The sequence below is a fragment of the Salmo salar genome, chromosome ssa15 (assembly GCF_905237065.1).
Source record: "Salmo salar chromosome ssa15, Ssal_v3.1, whole genome shotgun sequence".
Taxonomy (NCBI): Eukaryota; Metazoa; Chordata; class Actinopteri; order Salmoniformes; family Salmonidae; genus Salmo; species Salmo salar.
Window position 1 is genome coordinate 98,160,606 of NC_059456.1, and position 22,597 is coordinate 98,183,202.

A 22,597-nucleotide genomic window follows, 5' to 3' on the forward strand; every position below is an offset into this window, starting at 1 on the left:
AAATAATGTACTTTTTACTACATAGGGACCCTGACACCCAAAAGTACTTGTTACATTTCTAATGCTTAGCAGGACAGAAATTGTCCAATTCACACACTTATCAAGAGAACATCCCTGGTCATCCCTACTGCCTCTGATCTAGTGGACTTAGTAAACAAACATGCTTTGTTTGTAAATGTTATCTGAGTGTTGGAGTGTGCCCCTGGCTATCTGTAAATAAAAAAATAAAATTAAAAAAAGAGTTGAACTTTCACTTTTGATACTTAAGTATAATTTAAACCAAATACTTTTACTCAAGTAGTATTTTACTGTGTGACTTGCACTTTTACTCGAGCCATTTTCTATTAAGGTATCTTTACATTGACAACTAGGTCAATGTACACCAAAAGTACACCAACTAGGTACTTTTTACACCACTGATTTTATTGATGGCAGATTGAGATACCATGATGAGTAAAGTTGTGCATCATTAGTTTTCCTCTTGTAAACTTGTTGTAATCTTGGCTGAATTACCGACGGGACACGCAGGGCATGTGTCCAGGAGCCCTGACCTCCAAGGGGCCCCCATTGATTTTGTTAGTCACTCTTACTCCGATATCATATTAGCATGGCATAAGTCATGGAAAATGTGTACAATTGCATTAAATTAGCTTTAAAACTGCAAAAACGTATGCCCACCCCATGGCAAAACGTGTAGAATAGCAGCAAATTAGCTGTTAAACTGCAACCCCAAAAAAGTTATGTTAAGCAAACTCATGTTTTTATGATAATGCTCTTGTAGTGTAAGAGCTGTTTGAAAAGGCTGCCTGAAATTTCAACCTTTTTGGTGGGATGGAGTTTTGGCCTGCCTTGTGACATCACCAGGCAGTCAATTAGTCAATAGACCAATAAGAAAAAGAGTTCCAAACTGCTCTTCCAATAACAGCTAGTTTTCAGACCACTTGCAGACAGTCTTAGCAACATTTAAATGATTTGATATTGAGATAAAAACAGCTGCATCGGACCTTAATTACAATACTTTTTCTGCTAACAGATCCCTCTGCACGTATTAAATTATAGTTTTTAATTTCCAATGCTGAGTTAATGTGAGTAAATGTGTAGTGGCTAATTGTATAGCTAATAGGCTATGTGTTTATAGATCGACTGAGGTGAATGAAGGTACAGCAACCAATGTGATAATGTCTGGGATCAGTTTTGCTTGTTTTTGCTGTTCTCAAAATATTCATTTTTAAATAGTATAGAAATGCCTGTAAATGAGCTTTAACTTTCTTAAAACTTCATTGACTGCTTTGTCAGCCTGCAATGAGCTTTTCCTATGAAACAATTCTGACTTATCAGCCCCTGAGGCTGCTATTGAATCTGATCCAGGTCTGAGGCTAAAACTGAATCTTATGAGCCTGTCAGGAATGAATCTCACCCACTCTGTAAATCTAAATATTATCCATAAAACATAAAGTGTCATATACAATTATATACTGTATTTATCAGTTATGAAAGACAACAAACAGCATAGCCAACAAGCTAGCTAGCTAACAAGACTACCTAGCGAACTAGCTAGCTCACAAGACCAGCCAAGTTAGCTGCGTTGTTGCTTGCATGTAATTGGCTGTGGTCTTGGGGGTGGCACACAGCCTGGGCGACAGAGCTGCCTGTCAGGCATCGTTAAGGGCTTAAATGCCCCACGAGGGCTTAGCTCTCCCAAGAGCTCTTAGCTCAAGGTAAAGGACATTTAACTTGCTTACATTCTAACTTATTAATGGTTAATGAGCTCCAAACACAAATGAATGAATGATGTCAGCATGAAATTTACCATCCCTTAGTGTAACAATCAATAAAAACGTGGGAGCCGATCCATCGTGGGCTCTGCTGCCTCAGCCATACTGTCAATCTATCATCAATACGTGCACTCCTATTTATAGAGTTTATCTTGTGATCTCGACAAAACATATTTTCTTTTGTCGTGATCATGAGGTAAAAAGTTGTGATCGACATAACGAGGGTATTCTTTTTTTTATTCATATGTCCTCTCTGGACTTCCGTATTCGCTTAAGCTGATCCCAGAGATTTCTATTTCTGAGCTGTTTCGATTGCAACGCATTGTCTATACTGTACTACGCAGATCAAAGTCCAAAACATGTATTTGTATTAACAATACACTTATAATTATGGCAAAACAAAACCTTATGTATTTTGAATTGCATTCCACAAGAAGTAGAGAATGACAGATGTGGACGCATTACAAGGTAGCCATTAAAAGATGAAAGAACACCTAGTTCATTATGCATGTATTTGCCTGCCTTGTTCCATCTTTGCAGCTGGCCTTACCCTAAGGAGTCTAATACAAACTTTAAGATGTGTGAGCCCGTCTAGAGTCAACAGTCCTCAATATTTCAGGACCATGCCCCAGATTCAGACGGTGGGATGAAGCAGAATACTGGAACAACTTTATGAGACTGCTCTTTTCTCTGCCAACTGAATCAGAGATAGTCCCTGCATTCTGTGGCTGACAAAGAGACAGTGGGATGTCTGTGACGCACTTAGGGAACTCTGTTCTCCCTAACTTCCATGTACGTGACACATTAACAACTGAGGAATGATTTATGAGAAAAGTCAATACAACTTTACCTAGCACTATTGTACGGTCTGCATTTATAGACTGGACTTACAGTCCTGAAAAGTCTGCCACATAAATGTTGAAAATGAAATCCCCAAAATGTCCAAAGTAATTAGACAAAGATCTGCTGTAGTTAAAGTACGCCACAGAGATCTGCTGTAGTTAAAGTACGCCACAGAGATCTGCTGTAGTTAAAGTACGCCACAAAGATCTGCTGTAGTTAAAGTACGCCACAGAGATCTGCTGTAGTTAAAGTACGCCACAGAGATCTGCTGTAGTTAAAGTACGCCACAGAGATCTGCTGTAGTTAAAGTACGCCACAGAGATCTGCTGTAGTTAAAGTACGCCACAAAGATCTGCTGTAGTTAAAGTACGCCACAGAGATCTGCTGTAGTTAAAGTACGCCACAGAGATCTGCTGTAGTTAAAGTACGCCACAGAGATCTGCTGTAGTTAAAGTACGCCTACAGAGATCTGCTGTAGTTAAAGTACGCCACAGAGATCTGCTGTAGTTAAAGTACGCCACAGAGATCTGCTGTAGTTAAAGTACGCCACAGAGATCTGCTGTAGTTAAAGTACGCCACAGAGATCTGCTGTAGTTAAAGTACGCCACAGAGATCTGCTGTAGTTAAAGTACGCCACAGAGATCTGCTGTAGTTAAAGTACGCCACAGAGATCTGCTGTAGTTAAAGTACGCCACAGAGATCTGCTGTAGTTAAAGTACGCCTACAGAGATCTGCTGTAGTTAAAGTACGCCACAGAGATCTGCTGTAGTTAAAGTACGCCACAGAGATCTGCTGTAGTTAAAGTACGCCACAGAGATCTGCTGTAGTTAAAGTACGCCACAGAGATCTGCTGTAGTTAAAGTACGCCACAGAGATCTGCTGTAGTTAAAGTACGCCACAAAGATCTGCTGTAGTTAAAGTACGCCACAAAGATCTGCTGTAGACATAATAACTTGGCTGGCATGACTCAGCATGTTTGTGCATGAGACAGACAGGTGGTGTCCTCTTAGTAACAAGTGGTGTCCCTTATCATCCAATACCTCCTATCCCCTCCACACTTCCAATACCCCCTCCACACTTCCAATACCCCTTATACCCTTCCACAATGCGTGATTATCTGTAATCATGGTAGCATCCACATTCATGCAAGTGTTCAGAAACATATTCTATTCTTATTTACAATAACAGTGACTCCAAAATGACACAATACAATATTTATCATGAATTTCTATTGGGCACAAAATAATCTGAAACACAATCAAAACAATCCGCAAATGCATCCAACAAGTTTGTAGAGTCACAAGCTTGATGTGGTCATTGCATGCTAGGAATATGGGACCAAATACTAAACTTTTGACTACATTAATACAAATAAGTGAATTTGTCCAAATACTTATGACACCTTCACATGGGGTGACTAGACACATAGTGCTAAACGGTAAAACAGATATGTAGGAAAATACCCTCAAATAAAAAAGGTGACAATCTGAAACTGTTGCCTCATACGAAACATTTTAATAATCTCAAAATCCCAAATGCTGAGGTTTAGAGGGAAATTATACATTTTAGTTTCACTGTCCAAATGAATACATAGGGGAGTGTATGTGTTATTCTTGGTGTAAAGTAAAGTGTAAAGTATGTAAATAATAATCCACAGCAATACCTCAATCACAGTGGTCAGGTCTGCACCTTCATGATTAGGATATTATTATTTAGCTATAAATGGACAGCATCATATCCACGAATCTAATGCGTCTGCATTGGCATGCAATTATCTCCAAAATTGTGTGTGCAAGAGCGAGTGATCATGTGGATGCAAACTCACAGCAGGTGTGAAGCATGGGGTATGCTCTCCACACCACATTTTACAAATAAAAATACGACCAGTTTGCATTGACCTGTAAAGCACTTATCTTCTAAAATGGTAAAATGAGGTGTATTTGCCCAATCATCCTTTTAGGGAAGCTAACAGTCACCCTCGGTTACCATAGAAACCAACAGGTAAGTGGTAGAGAAGTGCTTCTTCCTCCACAGCATGCTACCCCGATCTAAAAACAGTGACCTACAAAAATACGCCCACTGCCGCGCAGAGGCCATGGCCAGGCTCTTCGGCTCTCCTCCTCTCACTGAGGGGAGTGTGTGGCATAAAGGCAACGCTGAGAGGATGTGTGTTTGAGGCTGTTTTAGTGTGTCTCTCTCTCTCACACACACACGGCTATATGGGAATCCCTTATTTAAGACAGACATACAGACATGGTTTTTGGACACATTAAGTTTCACATGTTTTTTGTTTACTACTTTCAGCTACATCTGGTCTCCCATCCAGGGACCAACCAGGACCAACCCTACTTAGCTTCAGAGGTAAACCAGCAGTGGGATGCAGGGTGCTATATTGTTGGAAAGGAAACTTAATACAAAAAGTATATTACAAAACCATATTCATTCCACAGTGGGCCTAGTGGCTTCAATTAAGACCTAGACAACCAGTTGAGGAGAGTTCCTTACTAATTGGTGACCTAAATTCATCAATCAAGTACAAGATAACAATCACATGTGGAAGTTTCACATTTAAAGGTTTTTCACATGTGAAAATGCAATTCCATTTCTACATTTGCAGTTCTTACATGTGAACCTGCAAATTTGACTTTCACATGTGAACTTGCAAAAGGATGTTAACATGTGAACTCTAAATGTAATCAGTGGTGTGTATTCATGGATGCCAAGGGAAGCCAGGGTTCCCCAAATATTTTACCAATAATAATAATTAAATAGTTTATTTCGTCTCTCTCTGTGTTTTCATAATTACCCGTCAATTGGCAAGTGGCTGAATCTCACCGGAGAAATAAATCAGAGCCGTCTCAGTACGTGTTCCCATGTATTGGAACATGTTTGGACCAAAAGAGTATGGCATGTTGCATTTGACTGATTGATGCCAGCAAGCATTGGCCTCCCATGATAAACAAAATGATAAAATATTTAGCCAATCAGTGTTGAGCTTAGATCAACTGTGGCTTGTCCTGTTGCAACAAAATGCCTCAAGGAAGGCCAGTTTGGATTTTGGCTTCACACCAATCAATCCCATCCTAAGCAAAACGTCATTATTGTCAGAAAACATGTCTGTAGTGTACTTGTGTTGATATCGTGCAGTAGCTAGCTTGCTAAATCTGACTTTTCCTAAGACATAGATGGAGATTTGGACTTGTGGTTTTGACTTAGTTCTCTGTACACGCAAGGATTATGATGATGATTCTGTTCTTACCATAAATGTATAGCCTGATGACTGAAGTTCAATATGTAGCCTAGTACTGTATGACAGAGCCATGGACTGTTTTGCCAAAATGAAAGAGAGGAGGATGGCATTGGCGTTCAACTAGTCTACAAGTAGCGCGAGTCAACATTTCTTATTTTACTTGCAATATTTGCTTCGTGGACTTCACCTGTCAGATGTTGCTCTCAGTTTTCTTTTTTGAAACAAACGCATGTGTAGTTCAATTTACTCTGCCACTGTGTGACTGTTGTCTTTTTGTTGTCATGGCCTTATTGTACAGCCGTGGCCAAAGGTTTTGAGAATGACACTAATATTAATTTCCACAAAGTTTGCTGCTTCAGAAGGATTACTTTATCCTATCCCAGGTATTCCTTAAAGAGGTGGGGTTTCAGGTGTCTCCGGAAGGTGGTGATTGACTCCGCTGTCCTGGCGTCGTGAGGGAGTTTGTTCCACCATTGGGGTGCCAGAGCAGCGAACAGTTTTGACTGGGCTGAGCGGGAACAAGGGAGGCAAGCAGGCCAGAGGTGGATGAACGCAGTGCCCTTCTTTGGGTGTAGGGACTGATCAGAGCCTGAAGGTACGGAGGTGCCGTTCCCCTCACAGCTCCGTAGGCAAGCACCATGGTCTTGTAGCAGATGCGAGCTTCAACTGGAAGCCAGTGGAGTGTGCGGAGGAGCGGGGTGACGTGAGAGAACTTGGGAAGGTTGAACACCAGACGGGCTGTGGTGTTCTGGATGAGTTGTAAGGGTTTAATGGCCCAGGCAGGGAGCCCCGCCAGCAGAAAGTTGCAGTAATCCAGACGGGAGATGACAAGTGCCTGGATTAGGACCTGCGCCACTTCCTGTGTAAGGCAGGGTCGTACTCTGCGAATGTTGTAGAGCATGAACCTACAGGATCGGGTCACCGCCTTGATGTTAGCGGAGAACAACAGGGTGTTGTCCAGGGTCACGCCAAGGCTCTTAGCACTCTGGGAGGAGGACACAATGGAGTTATCAACCGTGATGGCGAGATCATGGAACGGGCAGTCCTTCCCCGGGAGGAAGAGCAGCTCTGTCTTGCCGAGGTTCAGCTTGAGGTGGCGATCCATCATCCACACTGATATGTCTGCCAGACATGCAGAGATGCGATTCGCCACCTGGTTATCAGAAGAGGGAAAGGAGAAGATTAATTGTGTCATCTGCGTAGCAATGATAGGAGAGACCATGTGAGGATATGACAGAGCCAAGTGACTTGGTGTATAGTGAGAATAGGAGAGGGCCTAGAATTGAGCCCTGGGGGACACCAGTGGTGAGAGCACGTGGTGCGGAGACGGATTCTCGCCACGCCACCTGGTAGGAGCGACCTGTCAGGTAGGACGCAATCCAAGAGTGAGCCGCGCCGGAGATGCCCAACTCGGAGTGGGTGGAGAGGAGGATCTGATGGTTCACAGTATCAAAGTCAGCAGATAGGTCTAGAAGGATGAGAGCAGAGGAGAGAGAGTTAGCTTTAGCAGTGCGGAGAGCCTCCGTGACACAGAGAAGAGCAGTCTCAGTTGAATGACCAGTCTTGAAACCTGACTGATTTGGATCGAGAAGGTCATTCTGAGAGAGATAGCAAGAGAGCTGGCCAAGGACGGCATGCTCAAGAGTTGGAGAGAAAAGAAAGAAGGGATACTGGTCTGTAGTTGTTGACATCGGAGGGATCGAGTGTAGGTTTTTTGAGAAGGGGTGCAACTCTCGCTCTCTTGAAGACGGAAGGGACGTAGCCAGCGGTCAAGGATGAGTTGATGAGCGAGGTGAGGTAGGGGAGAAGGTCTCCGGAAATGGTCTGGAGAAGAGAGGAGGGGATAGGGTCAAGCGGGCAGGTTGTTGGGCGGCCGGCCGTCACAAGTCGCAAGATTTCATCTGGAGAGAGAGGGGAGAAAGAGGTCAAAGCATAGGGTAGGGCAATGTGAGCAGGACCAGCGGTGTCGTTTGACTTAACAAACGAGGATCGGATGTCGTCAACCTTCTTTTCAAAATGGTTGACGAAGTCATCCACAGAGAGGGAGGAGGGGGGAGGGGGAGGAGGATTCAGGAGGGAGGAGAAGGTGGCAAAGAGCTTCCTAGGGTTAGAGGCAGATGCTTGGAATTTAGAGTGGTAGAAAGTGGCTTTAGCAGCAGAAACAGAGGAAGAAAATGTAGAGAGGAGGGAGTGAAAAGATGCCAGGTCCGCAGGGAGGCGAGTTTTCCTCCATTTCCGCTCGGCTGCCCGGAGCCCTGTTCTGTGAGCTCGCAATGAGTCGTCAAGCCACGGAGCAGGAGGGGAGGACCGAGCCAGCCGGGAGGATAGGGGACATAGAGAGTCAAAGGATGCAGAAAGGGAGGAGAGGAGGGTTGAGGAAGCAGAATCAGGAGATTGGTTGGAGAAGGGTTGAGCAGAGGGAAGAAATGATAGGATGGAAGAGGACAGAGTAGCAGGAGAGAGAGAGCGAAGGTTGCGACGGCGCAATACCACCTCTGCAATCCGCCCCTGGCATGCTGTCAATTATCTTCTGGGCCACATCCTGACTGATGGTAGCCCATTCTTGCATAATCAATGCTTGGAGTGTGTGGGTTTTTGTTTGTCCACCCACCTCTTGAGGATTGACCACAAGTTCTCAATGGGATTAAGGTCTGGAGAGTTTCCTGGCCATGGACCCAAAATATCGATGTTTTGCTCCCCGAGCCACTTAGTTATTACTTTTGCCTTATGGCAAGGTGCTCCATCATGCTGGAAAAGGCATTGTTCATCACCAAATAGTTCCTGGATGGTTGGGAGAAGTTGCTCTCCGAGGATGTGTTGGTACCATTCTTTGTTCATGGCTGTGTTCTTAGGCAAAATTGTGAGTGACCCCACTCCCTTGGCTGAGAAGCAACCCCACACATGAATGGTCTCAGGATGCTTTACTGTTGGCATGACACAGGACTGATGGTAGCGCTCACCTTGTCTTCTCCAGACAAGCTTTTTTCCGAATGCCCCAAACAATCGGAAAGGGGATTCATCAGAGAAAATTACTTTACCCCAGTCCTCAGCAGTCCAATCCGTGTACCTTTTGCAGAATATCAGTCTGTCCCTGATGTTTTTCCTGGAGAGAAGTGGCTTCTTTGTGGCCCTTCTTGACACCAGGCCATCCTCAAAGTCTTCGCCTCACTGTGCATGCAGATGCACTCACACCTGCCTGCTGCCATTCCTGAGCAAGCTCTGTACTGGTGGTGCCCCGATCCCACACCTGAGTCAACTTTAGGAGACGGTCCTGGCGCTTGCTGGACTTTCTTGGGTGCCCTGAAGCCTTCTTCACAACAATTTAACCGCTCTCCTTGAAGTTCTTGATGATCCGATAAATGGTTGATTTAGGTGAAATCTTACTGGCAGCAATATCCTTGCCTGTGAAGCCCTTTTTGTGCAAAGCAATGATGACAGCATGTGTTTCCTTGCAGGTTACCATGGTTGACAGAGGAAGAACAATGATTCCAAGCACCACCCTCCTTTTGAAGCTTCCAGTCTGTTATTCGAATTCAAGCAGCATGACAGAGTGATCTCCAGCCTTGTCCTCGTCAACACTCGCACCTGTGTTAACGAGAGAATCACTGACATGATGTCAGCTGGTCCTTTTGTGGCAGGGCTGAAATGCAGTGGAAATGTTTTTTGGGGATTCAGTTCATTTGCATGGCAAAGAGGGACTTTGCAATTAATTGCAATTAATCTGATCACTCTTCATAACATTCTGGAGTATATGCAAATTGCCATCATACAAACTGGGGCAGCAGACTTTGTGAAAATTTATATTTGTGTCATTCTCAAAACTTTTGGCCACGACTGTTCATCAAGGTGGTGTATGAACTAACAGGTTATAGAGCAAACAACACAATTATCACAACATAGGTTGTAATATGGCTTTTTGTTTACTGGCTTGGCTGGTCTTCCTCAGTGATTTTATCCACGCACCGCTACTGAATGGAACATATGTGAAGAAAAAAATTCACATGCTAAATTTAAACTCAACATGTGAAAACAGCGATTTGTGTTTTTTTGTAAGGGATGATCAGCTGGAAACAAATACATAGAGAATTGGGTGAAGACGGCCAGAGGGACCTTTCATTGTGATGGAGTAAAGTCAATGACTGGCCTCTGTTTTTAAGAGGTCTGTTCCTGATGAAGAAAACATGATTGGTATTTACACGTTGTGTATGTGTATGTGTCTCTCCAAATGCCTCCAAAAATACAGAACCTCTACATGACTACACAGACAAAGAGCTGAGAAACGCTCAGTCTGAAAGAAATTTGCACTGAACAACTCAGCTCCTAATCTGCAATTACCATTTTTCCATCTGATTAACTCATAAAATAAATGCACTCTGCACAAATGGCACCTTATTGTTGATTGCTGAAAGCACTAGGAAATGCCAAATTACCCTATCAAGAAGTTGATTACAAGATGATTTGATGTTGAGCACGAGGGGAACTTCGGGAATCGATGCTTCCGTCTCTTAGTGACGCTATAGGCTCGGATGATTAGCATATTAAAATCTCAACGTTGTTTCATTTACAGTTAATCTACAGTGCTGTGCTTTCCAATCCACGAACAGATAGTCCTCCTCAAGACCTAGCTCCTTTTACCATTCACATGACCCATCACATACAGCCAGCCGGAGAGGTACCATTGCTCTAGATCGAGAGTCACCTATGGGTCAGACTCATTCCAGAGTTGTCCCTTCATTACGCCTGTAATGGTATGATGGATAATGGGAGAGAGTGGGTTTGACTTACGATAAGCTGTTCTCCAGCCGCCCGCCAGTGGATCCAATGATCTCCCCCAGAGTGCAGAAGGTCTGACCCAGGAAGTCCTGGTGGAGAGAGCCTGGGGTCAGTCTTATGACCCGTCTGATCATGGTTGGAGTCAAATCCATTTCAATTCATGAAGTAAACCAAATTCCAATTCCACATTTTCCTAATTGAAAAGCATTGAAGAGAATTGGAATTCAAGGTAGAATTTCAGTGTTCCTCCTGAGTGGAAATGGAATTGACCCAAACCCTGTTTCTAACAGCAAGGCAGTTCACAGTACGTGCAGTGCTTTCAGATGGTGGTGAGTAAGATGTAATACAGCTAGGACATCCCACATGCCAGGTTGAAAACTAAGTTATTCAAAGTGGCTGAAGACATTGGGAGCCATTGTGACAATGACTATTCATTTTATAATCTGGACATACGGTACGATATCAAAAACGCTAAAAGAACAAGTTCACTTTTTTTTTTTAACCAAATCTCAATTTTTTATGCAAATGCCATCTTATAGAAGTGTCCACTTAGTTGTGCGAGACGTACCAGAAATAGACTTCCTCAGGCACATTCTGCAGTATCGGGGCAATGATAAAATATTAGCAAATGCTCCAAAAACATTCAAATACGTCCTTTTATACTCTCAGTATAGTGAGCTCTCCAGGAACAGGGTTGGAGCGAAAACCTACAGGACGGTAGCTCTCCAGGAACAGGGTTGAGGCGAAAACCTACAGGACGGTAGCTCTCCAGGAACAGGGTTGGAGCGAAAACCTACAGGACGATAGCTCTCCAGGAACAGGGTTGAGGCGAAAACCTACAGGACGGTAGCTCTCCAGGAACAGGGTTGGAGCGAAAACCTACAGGACGATAGCTCTCCAGGAACAGGGTTGGAGCGAAAACCTACAGGACGGTAGCTCTCCAGGAACAGGGTAGGAGTGAAAACCTACAGGACGGTAGCTCTCCAGGAACAGGGTAGCAGTGAAAACCTACAGGACGGTAGCTCTCCAGGAACAGGGTAGCAGTGAAAACCTACAGGACGGTAGCTCTCCAGGAACAGGGTAGCAGTGAAAACCTACAGGACGGTAGCTCTCCAGGAACAGGGTAGGAGTGAAAACCTACATGACGGTAGCTCTCCAGGAACAGGGTAGGAGTGAAAACCTACATGACGGTGGCTCACCAGGAACAGGTTAGGGTGTGAAAACCTACATGACGGTAGCTCTCCAGGAACAGGGTAGAAGGGCCCTGCACTACATATTCTGTTTCAAAAAACAACTAGCCTACTGTAGCGCTGGCTTGAAGTCTCCTCTCAAAGTGCTTTACCTGAGATTTTGATATAGTGGGAATGGCTGAATGAGACTATGGTTGACATGACTGCTTGGTTTTGAGCCAATGTTTGTCCTTGATTGGAACAGAAAAAACATCCCACAGACATCACATTGGACAAGCGAAAACAGGAGTGTAAAAAACACATCTCACATCATGAATGGGTGTCGTGAAATACAAATCAGTAGACGTTACATGACATGCCATAATGACTGACATTACAACAGTAAATGTCTTTACTAGGGGCATCAATACTAACCTTCTGCACTCCCGTATTTTGTTGAGCACAAAGGGAATAGAACACAGTCAGAGGTCAAATCTAGAATACAATATTGCATTCATCCAAAGACAACAAGCTTCCTTCTGATAACTATCCTTCCTCTGTACTGTCATATTGGGATAAAATTGCATAATTAACAACATAACATTAACAACATGATGCGTTATATAATGATGGGAGACACTTACAAATTTGGAAATATTTGAACTTCTGGAGTCCACATTGTATCTGCAAGAAACCAAACATTGTTAGGTATAAATCCCTCCAAATGACAAACTATATCAGTGAGAATAGCCAGTGAGATAGGGAAGAATGCCTATTCCCTATCAATTCAGGTATTAGATAAGTTTCCTCCTTGCGAACTAAATGAGCAAATCTAATTATCTCTAAATTAACCTTGAATTTAACAGGGATGTTTCTGCAGGAGGGAGGAGGGAAACAGGGTAGAAGGGTTGAGAATATACTCCCTGTTTGTTAACATTAGAACATCCACTGACTGTTGGACTATACCGCTGACAGACTGTCTCTGAATCCTATTCACCATGGATATGAAGCCAATCCTCTACCTCGGGCCTCAGGGCTGTGATGCTTGCTTAACTTTTCCCTTGGTCAAACTCAATAGCTCATTGGTTCATAACATTTATTTTGTCCCATCATTTGGGAGTTCTGTCTGTCTGTAGGGTGCCTGTTATGCTGGAGTAGACTGATTGATTATTTGCCGTTTGTTAAAAATTAATATTGACCTTGCTAACACCTGAACCACACTGATTGTTTCTAAGAGCTTTGTCACAGTGCAAAACCATTGCAATTGATTCTTGATTGATTTTCCAGAGCTTAAATAATAGCACCTGAAACAGTCGGACCAAGGGCTCTACACAGTAATAGCTTGATAACAACCCATTTAAAGGGCATAATTCAATCTTTAACAGTAGTTATGTAAAACGTTATTTTCTCCCCACATCCCTATGATCCAAACGTCTAACATGTAGCCACAAATAGTTATTAAAATAAAATACTTTTCGCAGTTCAACATTAGAATTTTGCAGTTGTATATTACCTGACTTTGAAGAGCAGATAGAACAGTCCATAATGAATAACAGACTCCTCAACAAAACCTACTGTATATCACTGACTACATTAAAAAGGTATAATGATCTTTCTCTAGTATTGATCTGGAATAAGAGGTGGGGTGGCTGACCAGAATAACCAAGTGGACGTAGTGACAGCACTTAATCACGGTGATAAATGAAAAGGCTTGTTCTTCAGAAAGTATTCACACCCCTTGACTTTTTCCACATGTTGTTGTTACAGCCTGAATTTAAAATGGATTAAACATAGATTTTGTGTCACTGGCCGACACACAATACCCCCGAATGTCAAAGTGGAATTCTGTTTTTCTACATTTTTACAAATGAATTACAAATGAAAAGCTGAAATGTCTTTAGTCAATAAGTATTCAACCCCTTTGTTATGGCGAGCCTAATAAGTTCAGGAGTAAAAAAGTAACATAATAAGTTGCATGTGTTTAACATGATTTTTGAATGACTACCTCATCTCTGTACCCCACACATACAATTATCTGTCAGATCCCTCAGTCGAGCAGTGCATTTCAAACACAGATTTAACCACAAAGACCAGGGAGGTTTTCCAATGCCTCGCAAAGAAGGGCACCTATTGGTAGATGGGTAAAAATGTCAAAAGCAGATATTGAATATCCCTTTGAACATGTTGAAGTTATTAATTACACTTTGGATGGTGTATCAATACACCCAGTTTCTAAAAAGATACAGGAGTCCTTTCTAACCAGTTGCCGGAGGGATTTCACCATGAGGCCAATAGTGACTTTCAAAAAGTTGGTGGTGGCCCCCTCACTCATGGTGGCCCCCTCACTCATCCGAGGGAGAAGGCCTGCTCTGTGACCCGAAAGACTAACAAGGGAGCAAAGTCAATTCTTGAAAGAGCTACTTATAAATTGGTCCTATGTATAAAACAAAATGTTTATTTAGACGTTCAGCCTAGCAGTAGGTATTTCCCAGTTGGCATGGAGACAGATTGGTTACTTACACGTCAAAGCGGAGGTTCTGCTTCTCTTCGAAGAAGAAATCCAGGAAAAACTTCCGCACAAAGTTTGGATTCAGTGTGTTGTCAATAACCTCTGTTCTGCCAAACTAAAACAGTAGCCAGGAAAAGGAAATACAGGTTATAGAGTGATACTTCATCTTCATCTATGGAAACATCAACTCCATTATTGATACCAGTATGACCCATATGATAATGACACAATGTCACTCTAAATCTAAGTTTATGAAAGTTTAACATCACTAGCAATATTATCCACATACATCAACCGTAACATTGGGATCAACTCAAAAACAATGATATGCAAAGCCTGAGTACTCTAAATGAAACACACAGCACAGAGCCACAGCCATTGCCAAAACAGCCTGAGTACTCTAAATGAAATACACAGCACAGAGCCACAGCCATTGCCAAAACAGCCTGAGTACTCTAAATGAAATACACAGCAGAGCCACAGCCATTGCCAAAACAGCCTGAGTACTCAAATGAAACACACAGCACAGAGCCACAGCCATTGCCAAAACAGCCTGAGTACTCTAAATGAAATACACAGCACAGAGCCACAGCCATTGCCAAAACAGCCTGAGTACTCAAATGAAACACACAGCACAGAGCCACAGCCATTGCCAAAACAGCCTGAGTACTCTAAATGAAATACACAGCACAGAGCCACAGCCATTGCCAAAACAGCCTGAGTACTCAAATGAAACACACAGCACAGAGCCACAGCCATTGCCAAAACAGCCTGAGTACTCTAAATGAAATACACAGCACAGAGCCACAGCCATTGCCAAAACAGCCTGAGTACTCTAAATGAGATACACAGCAGAGAGCCCCAGCCATTGCCAAAACTGCCTGTGATCTCATCTACATCCTCAGTGAGTTAGAATCACCACTGGGTTTAAACCAAGGGAGTGTTGTGTTCTAATGGCTGTCTCCTCAGACAGAACAGAACCAAGGGAGTGTTGTGTTCTAATGGCTGTCTCCTCAGACAGAACAGAACCAAGGGAGTGTTGTGTTCTAATGGCTGTCTCCTCAGACAGAACAGAACCAAGGGAGTGTTGTGTTCTAATGGCTGTCTCCTCAGACAGAACAGAACCAATGGAGTGTTGTGTTCTAATGGCTGTCTCCTCAGACAGAACAGAACCAATGGAGTGTTGTGTTCTAATCAGAACCGAACCAAGGGAGTGTTGTGTTCTAATGGCTGGCTCCTCAGACAGAACAGAACCAACGGAGTGAGTGTCTGAGTGATTCTGTCTCAGCCGGCCGGCCCCAGGGCTGGAGCTCCATTTGTATCTACCAGACACTAATCCCCATTGGGCAGAGGGCCTGGCTGGTATGGTCCAACAGCACAGAGTAATGAGCTATTGATCCCTGCACTGCTTCAATACCCGGCTCATGACCTTAGCGCCCAGCGCACATAATCCCAGCTATCAACTCTGTCCCTCCCAATCCATTATCCGGCCTGAGAGGGGAGTTTATTGGAACCCTACCTACCTGGCATCCATCGACTAAGGAACCATCCGTCGTCACATGAGACACTTCCACCTGTTCTATTTTGGGGCATCGTTCTCTGAGATACGATTGGTTAATGGGTAGTGGAGCATTGTGGGGAATGTTTGTGTATAAAACGGAAAATGATTGAAATTGCTGTGAAGCGACTGAAACTAAGAGGGCACAGCACTTTAGTGTGTCAATGCTACAGTTAGCTGGAAACAAATACATTTACTCTTAACATTTTACTTTTAGTTTACACCAACACTCAAGTGCGTATCGTATATCAACCCTTGTCTCAGTGTATGTGGTGGTGATCAGAAATAAAGAGATGGGGAGTGAGGGAATATGATTTGGCTTGTGAGTCTTCACTCAATGAATGGTACAAATACGTATGTCTGTAGTTGGTGATTGAAAGTTAACTCTGCTGATTATATAAAATATATACAGCACCAGTCAAAAGTTGGGACACACTTATTCATTCAAGGGTTTCTTACTTTTTTCTACATTGTAGAATAATAGTGAAGACATCAAAACTATGAAATAACACATATGGAATCCTGTAGTAACCAAAAAAGGAAAAAAAAGTGTTAAACAAATCAAAATATATTTTAGATTCTTCAAAGTAGCCACCCTTTGCCTTGATGACAGCTTTGCACACTCTTGGCATTCTCTCAAACAGCTTTACTTGGGATGCTTTTCCAACAGTCTTGAACGAGTTCCCAGATACACAGCACTTGTTAGCTGCTTTTCCTTCACTCTGCGGTCCAACTCATCCCAAACCATCTCAATTGGGATGAGATCAGGTGATTGTGGAGTCCAGGTCATCTGATGCAGCACTCCATCACTCTCCTTCTTGGTCAAATAGCCCTTACACAGCCTGGAGGTGTGTTTTGTCATTTGTCCTGTTGAAAAACAAATGACAGTTCCACTAAGCGCAAACCAGATGGGATGGCATATAGCTGCAGAATGCTGTGGTAGCCATGCTGGTTAAGTGAGCCTTGAATTCTAACTAAATAAATCACTGACAGTGTCACCTGAAAAGCACTCGCACACCATCACACTTCCTCCTCCATGCTTCACTGTGGGAACCACACATGCGGAGATCATCCGTTCAGCTACTCTGCGTCTCACAAAGACACGGAACCAAACTTTGAAGAATCTCAATTTAAAATATATTTTGATTTGTTTAACACTTTGTTACTACATGATTCCATATGTGTTATTTCATAGTAGATGTTTTCACTATTTTTCTACAATGTAGAAAATAGTAAAAATAAAGAAAAACCCTTGAATGAGTAGTATGTCCAAACTTTTTACTGGTACTGTATTTTATTTGGCACATACACCGGATAGCTGCTGTGCAATGTGTTGTTTTACAGGGTCAGCCATAGGACAGTGCCCCTGGAGCAAATTAAGGTTAACTGCCTTGCTCAAGAGCACATCGATTTTTCACCTTGACGGCTCGGGTATTCGAACCAGCGGTTACTGGCCCAACACTAACCGCTAGGCTACCTACCGCCCTATAATTGTGCCCCCTCTTTGATTAGCCCTGTCGCAATGAAAAAGCTAGTGGAAGACGTCTTGCTGTAAGGGGATAGACTCAGACAAAGCCCTTAATGACATTCTTTAGTCAAGCAGTGTCGACTTATTAAACATATAAACAAACAAAAACCGTCAGCACCGTGGCAGAGATTAAATTGGTTCTGCGCTTTAGGATAAAGGTTCTCCCAAGAGAAATGCAAGAAGAGGAAATTCAAGAGAGGTAGAGGGAGCGATAGAGATCGAGAGAGAGATAAAGATAAAGATAAAGGGAGAGAGAGAAAGAGAGAAAAAGACAGAAAGATAGATACAGATTGAGAGAGAAAGAGGCAAAGGAGAGCAATATAGATTGAGAGAGAAAGAGAGAGCACATTTTGAGAATGAGCTAGCTTGCTGCTGCTGCTGATATTCCCAGCTAGACATTCCTCGGCATTGTGCAGTGCTCATGGCTTAGGCGGTGGCGGCTGGCATAGCAGCTGTTTTGCTATGTAGAGGGACTATCGGCACAGCCGACAGAGAAGGGCCGATAGCCGATAGAGAAGGGCCGAAAGCCGACAGAGAAGGGCCGAAAGCCGACAGAGAAGGGCCGAAAGCCGACAGAGAAGGGCCGATAGCCGACAGAGAAGGGCCGATAGCCGACAGAGAAGGGCCGATAGCCGACAGAGAAGGGCCGATAGCCGACAGACTAGAAAAGGACAATATCGGCTAGGCCGAGAGAGAGAGCGAAAGAGAGAGACAGAGAGATCCCCATCAACTATGGTGTAGGTGTGAATATTTAATGAATCGCACTAGACCTCGGGGAAACTTTGGCTCATCTTGTTCACTATCTTACTACCTGAATCTATCTTATCCTGTCTTGTTCCCTCTCAATTGAGTTGAATTGTAAAAATAACAGCACATATTGTTGGGTACATTTCCTTCTTTCATATCCTGCTATCATTAACTTGAATGGGGATGACCATTCTATTTCTATGCCAGCACATGCACTCAGCAGCGGAGGAGAAGGGAAAATGTGCGTCTTAAAAAAAAAATATATATATATATATATATATATATATATATATATATATATATATATATATATATTGTTTTTTTGGTGCCATTTGAACGGTTATTAAAGTGACCGCGTTCATTTGGCTGGCCAGCAACGGTCATCCAAAATTCGATGACCGTCACAGCCCCCTAATTTCAGTGACGGTGGATAAGCTCCAAAAACCAAGAAGAAGATGGAACAACATGAGTCTCAGTCTGGAAGGTTCTTACGTCTCCCCTAATCGTATGAAGAAGTACCTTTAACAGAACAGCGAGTCAAGACACAAATGAAAAAAGGCTGAAAATAGAACTTCATTTTCAACTCACCTCCCTCCACTCTTTGGTGCCGATACCCTGCAGATACAGCACAACCACTGCAGAGAGACAAAGAGAGGAGACAGAAGGCCATAGAACTGGAGAACATGGGGCCAGTTGCATTTGTAGAGCGTTTTTCATTTACAGACATAAAATCACAAAACTCTACATTTTTTTACTTAACTAGGCAAGTCAGTTAAGAACAAATTCTTATTTTCAATGACGGACTAGAAATAGTGGGTTAACTGCCTTGTTCAGGGGCAGAACGACAGATTTTTACCTTGTCAGCTCAGGGATTCGATCTTGCAACCTTCCGGTTACTAGTCCAACACTCTAACCACTAGGTTACCTGCCGCCCCATTGTAAAAGAACCACTAAAATAAAAACGCTTTAAAAAAGGTCAAAACATTGAAACTAATGGAGAAAACTATTTTGGTAGCATAGTATATGACAGTCATTAAATTCTCCCTGAAAACATACTTCTCTAATAAGCATTTCAGAAAAAAACACACTTGTTGATTCAGTTCAGGTTGGTCAACCGTTGCCACAGCCATTTAAAGACAGCGGTTGAATGTTGGGCATTAGCGGTAAGGCACTTCACTCTGGCTTCGTGCAGGCCATTAAAAATATGTTCTCTTCTAAAGACCAATTAGGAACGTTGAGAAACCAGCATCAGGACAAGTGTCTGGGCACCTTGGCAACGTAACTGCATTGGCAATTGCTGCTCATGGTAGATCTAAAATAGTAACACAAGAATGGAGCTATATACAGGGAGTACCAGTACCAGATCAATGTGGAGCTATATACAGGGAGTACCAGTACCAGATCAATGTGGAGCTATACACAGGGAGTACCAGATCAATGTGGAGCTATACACAGGGAGTACCAGATCAATGTGGAGCTATACACAGGGAGTACCAGTACCAGATCAATGTGGAGATATACAGGGAGTACCAGTACCAGATCAATGTGGAGCTATATACAGGGAGTACCAGTACCAGATCAATGTGGAGCTATATACAGGGAGTACCAGTACCAGATCAATGTGGAGCTATATACAGGGAGTACCAGTACCAGATCAATGTGGAGCTATATACAGGGAATACCAGTACCAGATCAATGTGGAGCTATATACAGGGAGTACCAGTACCAGATCAATGTGGACCTATATACAGGGAGTACCAGTACCAGATCAATGTGGAGCTATATACAGGGAGTACCAGTACCAGATCAATGTGCAGAGATACAAGGCATTTGAGGTAGACATGCACATGAAGGCAGGGTAAAGTGACTAGGCATCAGAATAGATAATAATAAGGTCTGTGAGTGGATACAGTTGAAATCGGAAGTTTACATACACTTAGGTTGGAGTCATTAAAACTCCTTTTTCAACCACTCCACAAATTTCTTGTTAACAAACTATAGTTTTGGCAAGCCGGTTAGGACATCTACTTTGTGCATGACATAAGTCATTTTTCCAACAATTGTTTACAGACAGATTATTTCACTTATAATTCATTGTATCACAATTCCAGTGGGTCAGAAGTTTACATACACTAAATTGAATGTGCCTTTAAACACCTTGGAAAATTCCAGAAAATTATGTCATGGCTTTAGAAACTTCTGATCGGCTAATTGACATAATTTGAGTCATTTGGAGGTGTACCTGTGGATGTATTTCAAGGCCTACCTTCAAACTCAGTGCCTCTTTGCTTGACATCATGGGAAAATGAAAAGAAATCAGCCAACACATCAGAAAGAAATTGTAGACCTCCACAAATCTGGTTCATCCTTGGGAGCAATTTCCAAATGCCTGAAGGTACCACGTTCATCTGTACAAACAATATTATGCAAGTATAAACACCATGGGACCATGCAGCCGTCATACCGCTCAGGAAGGAGACACGTTCTGTCTCCTAGAGATGAACGTACTTTGGTGCGAAAAGTGCAAATCAATCCCAGAACAACAGCAAAGGACCTTGTGAAGATGCTGGCGGAAATAGGTACAAAGGTATCTATATCCACAGTAAAACAAGTCCTATAATCGACTTCCCTCAGCAAGGAAGAAGCCACTGCTCCCAAACCGCCATAAAAAAGCCAGACTGCGGTTTCCAACTGCACATGGGGACAAAGATGGTACTTTTTGGAGAAATGTCCTCTGGTCTGATGAAACAAAAATAGAACTGTTTCGCAATAATGACCTTCGTTATGTTTGGAGGAAAAAGGGGGACGCTTGCAAGCCGAAGAACACCATCCCAACCGTGGGGCACGGGGGTGGCAGCATCATGTTGTGGGGGTGCTTTGCTGCAGGAGGGACTGGTGCACTTCACAAAATAGATGGCATCATGAGGAAGGACAATTACGTGGATATATTGAAGCAACATCTCAAGACATCAGTCAGGAAGTTAAAGCTTGGTCGCAAATGGGTCTTCCAAATTGACAATGACCCCAAGCATACTTCCAAAGTTGTGGCAAAATGGCTTAAGGACAACAAAGTCAAGGTATTGGAGTGGCCATCACAAAGGCCTGACCTCAATCCTATAGAAGATTTGTGGGCAGAACTGAAAAAGCGTGTGTGAGCAAGGAGACCTACAAACCTGACTCAGTTACACCAGCTCTGTCAGGAGGAATGGGCCAAAATTCACCCAACTTATTGTGGGAAGCTTGTGGAAGGTTACCCGAAATGTTTGACCCAAGTTAAACAATTTAAAGGCAATGCTACTTGAGGTTATGTAAACTTCTGAACCAGTGGGAATGTGATGAAAGAAATTAAAGCTGAAATAAATCATTCGCTCTACTATTATTCTGACATTTCACATTCTTAAATTAAAGTGGTGATCCTAACTGATCTAAGACAGGGAATTTTTACTAGGATTACATTTCAGGAATTGTGAAAAACTGAGTTTAAATGTACTTGGCTAAGGTGCATGTAAACTTCCGACTTCATCTGTATGTACAAAAAGGAGGGTTAAAGAACTAGACATCAGGACAGATAATAATACGAGTAATTTAAAAGAGCAGAGTAGCAGCAGCATTTGATGAGTGTAAAGTGTGTGTGTGCGCGCATGTGTGTGTCGTGTATGTATGTAGTACATGCAAATGTTTGTGGGTTTTGTATGGGACTGTCAATGTATATATGTATATACTGTCTATAAAGTCTAGTGAGTGTGCGTAGGGTCAGTGTAAGATATAGTTGGTACAGATGGTTTGGGTCCCATAATTGACTATATAACGGTCTGGCTATTTAGCAGTCTTATGGCTTGGGGGTAGAAGCTGTCTCAGATCCTGTTGGTCTGAGAGCCTATGCATCGGTACAGTTTGTCAGACCGTGGCAGAGTGAACAGTCTATGGCTTGGGTGGCTGGAGTCTTTGGCGATTTTTTGAGCCTTCCTTTAACATCGCCTGATAGAGGTCCTGGATGGCAGGTAGCTCTGCCCCAGTGATGTACTGTGCCGTCCGCACCACCCTCTATAGCGCTTTGTGGCCAAGGGCGGTGCATTTGCCATACCAAGGGGTGATCCAGCCAGTCAAGATGCAAAGAAGAATCTGTCTACTCAAGTTGCCTCTGTGTTTGTAAGCATGTCAGAGGACAGTAAGTGAGATTGAGACAGACTTAGTCAAGGCAGAGCTATGACAGCTCACACTATTGCCCTGTAGTCTAATTCTAAAAGCTAACAGGGTCTGCTGGAGCCAGAGTTAGCTCCTAGCAGTGCAGCCCATTAAAATATGTAACTCTGGTCTGTCAACAAAGTAAACAGCTATCGGGGGTGCCTTGCAGAAACATCCTTTGAACAACAGTTTGGAGCGAATCATTCAAAGGAGATAAGAAGTGCCTCCTTGACCTGTGGTATACTGTAGGATTCCTCCAG

The 22,597-nt window shown here is 43.0% G+C and overlaps 1 protein-coding gene across 5 annotated transcripts in view; it reads right to left on the reverse strand.

Moving 5' to 3' along the window:
• Positions 1-22,597, reverse strand: part of LOC106572752 (copine-9) — a 78,087-nt gene that overhangs the window by 44,439 nt on the left and 11,051 nt on the right. For all 5 annotated transcript variants that reach the window (XR_006759309.1, XR_006759310.1, XR_006759308.1 and 2 more), the window contains exons 3-7: positions 18,741-18,787; positions 14,331-14,434; positions 12,455-12,494; positions 12,246-12,248; positions 10,654-10,730 (exon numbers count right to left, since the gene is read on the reverse strand). Coding sequence is in view for 2 of the 5 variants with exons in the window: in XM_014147206.2 (XP_014002681.1) it covers positions 10,654-10,730; positions 12,246-12,248; positions 12,455-12,494; positions 14,331-14,434; positions 18,741-18,787 (271 nt within the window). In the remaining 3 variants the exon portion in view is untranslated. The remainder of the gene's footprint in view (positions 1-10,653; positions 10,731-12,245; positions 12,249-12,454; positions 12,495-14,330; positions 14,435-18,740; positions 18,788-22,597) is intronic.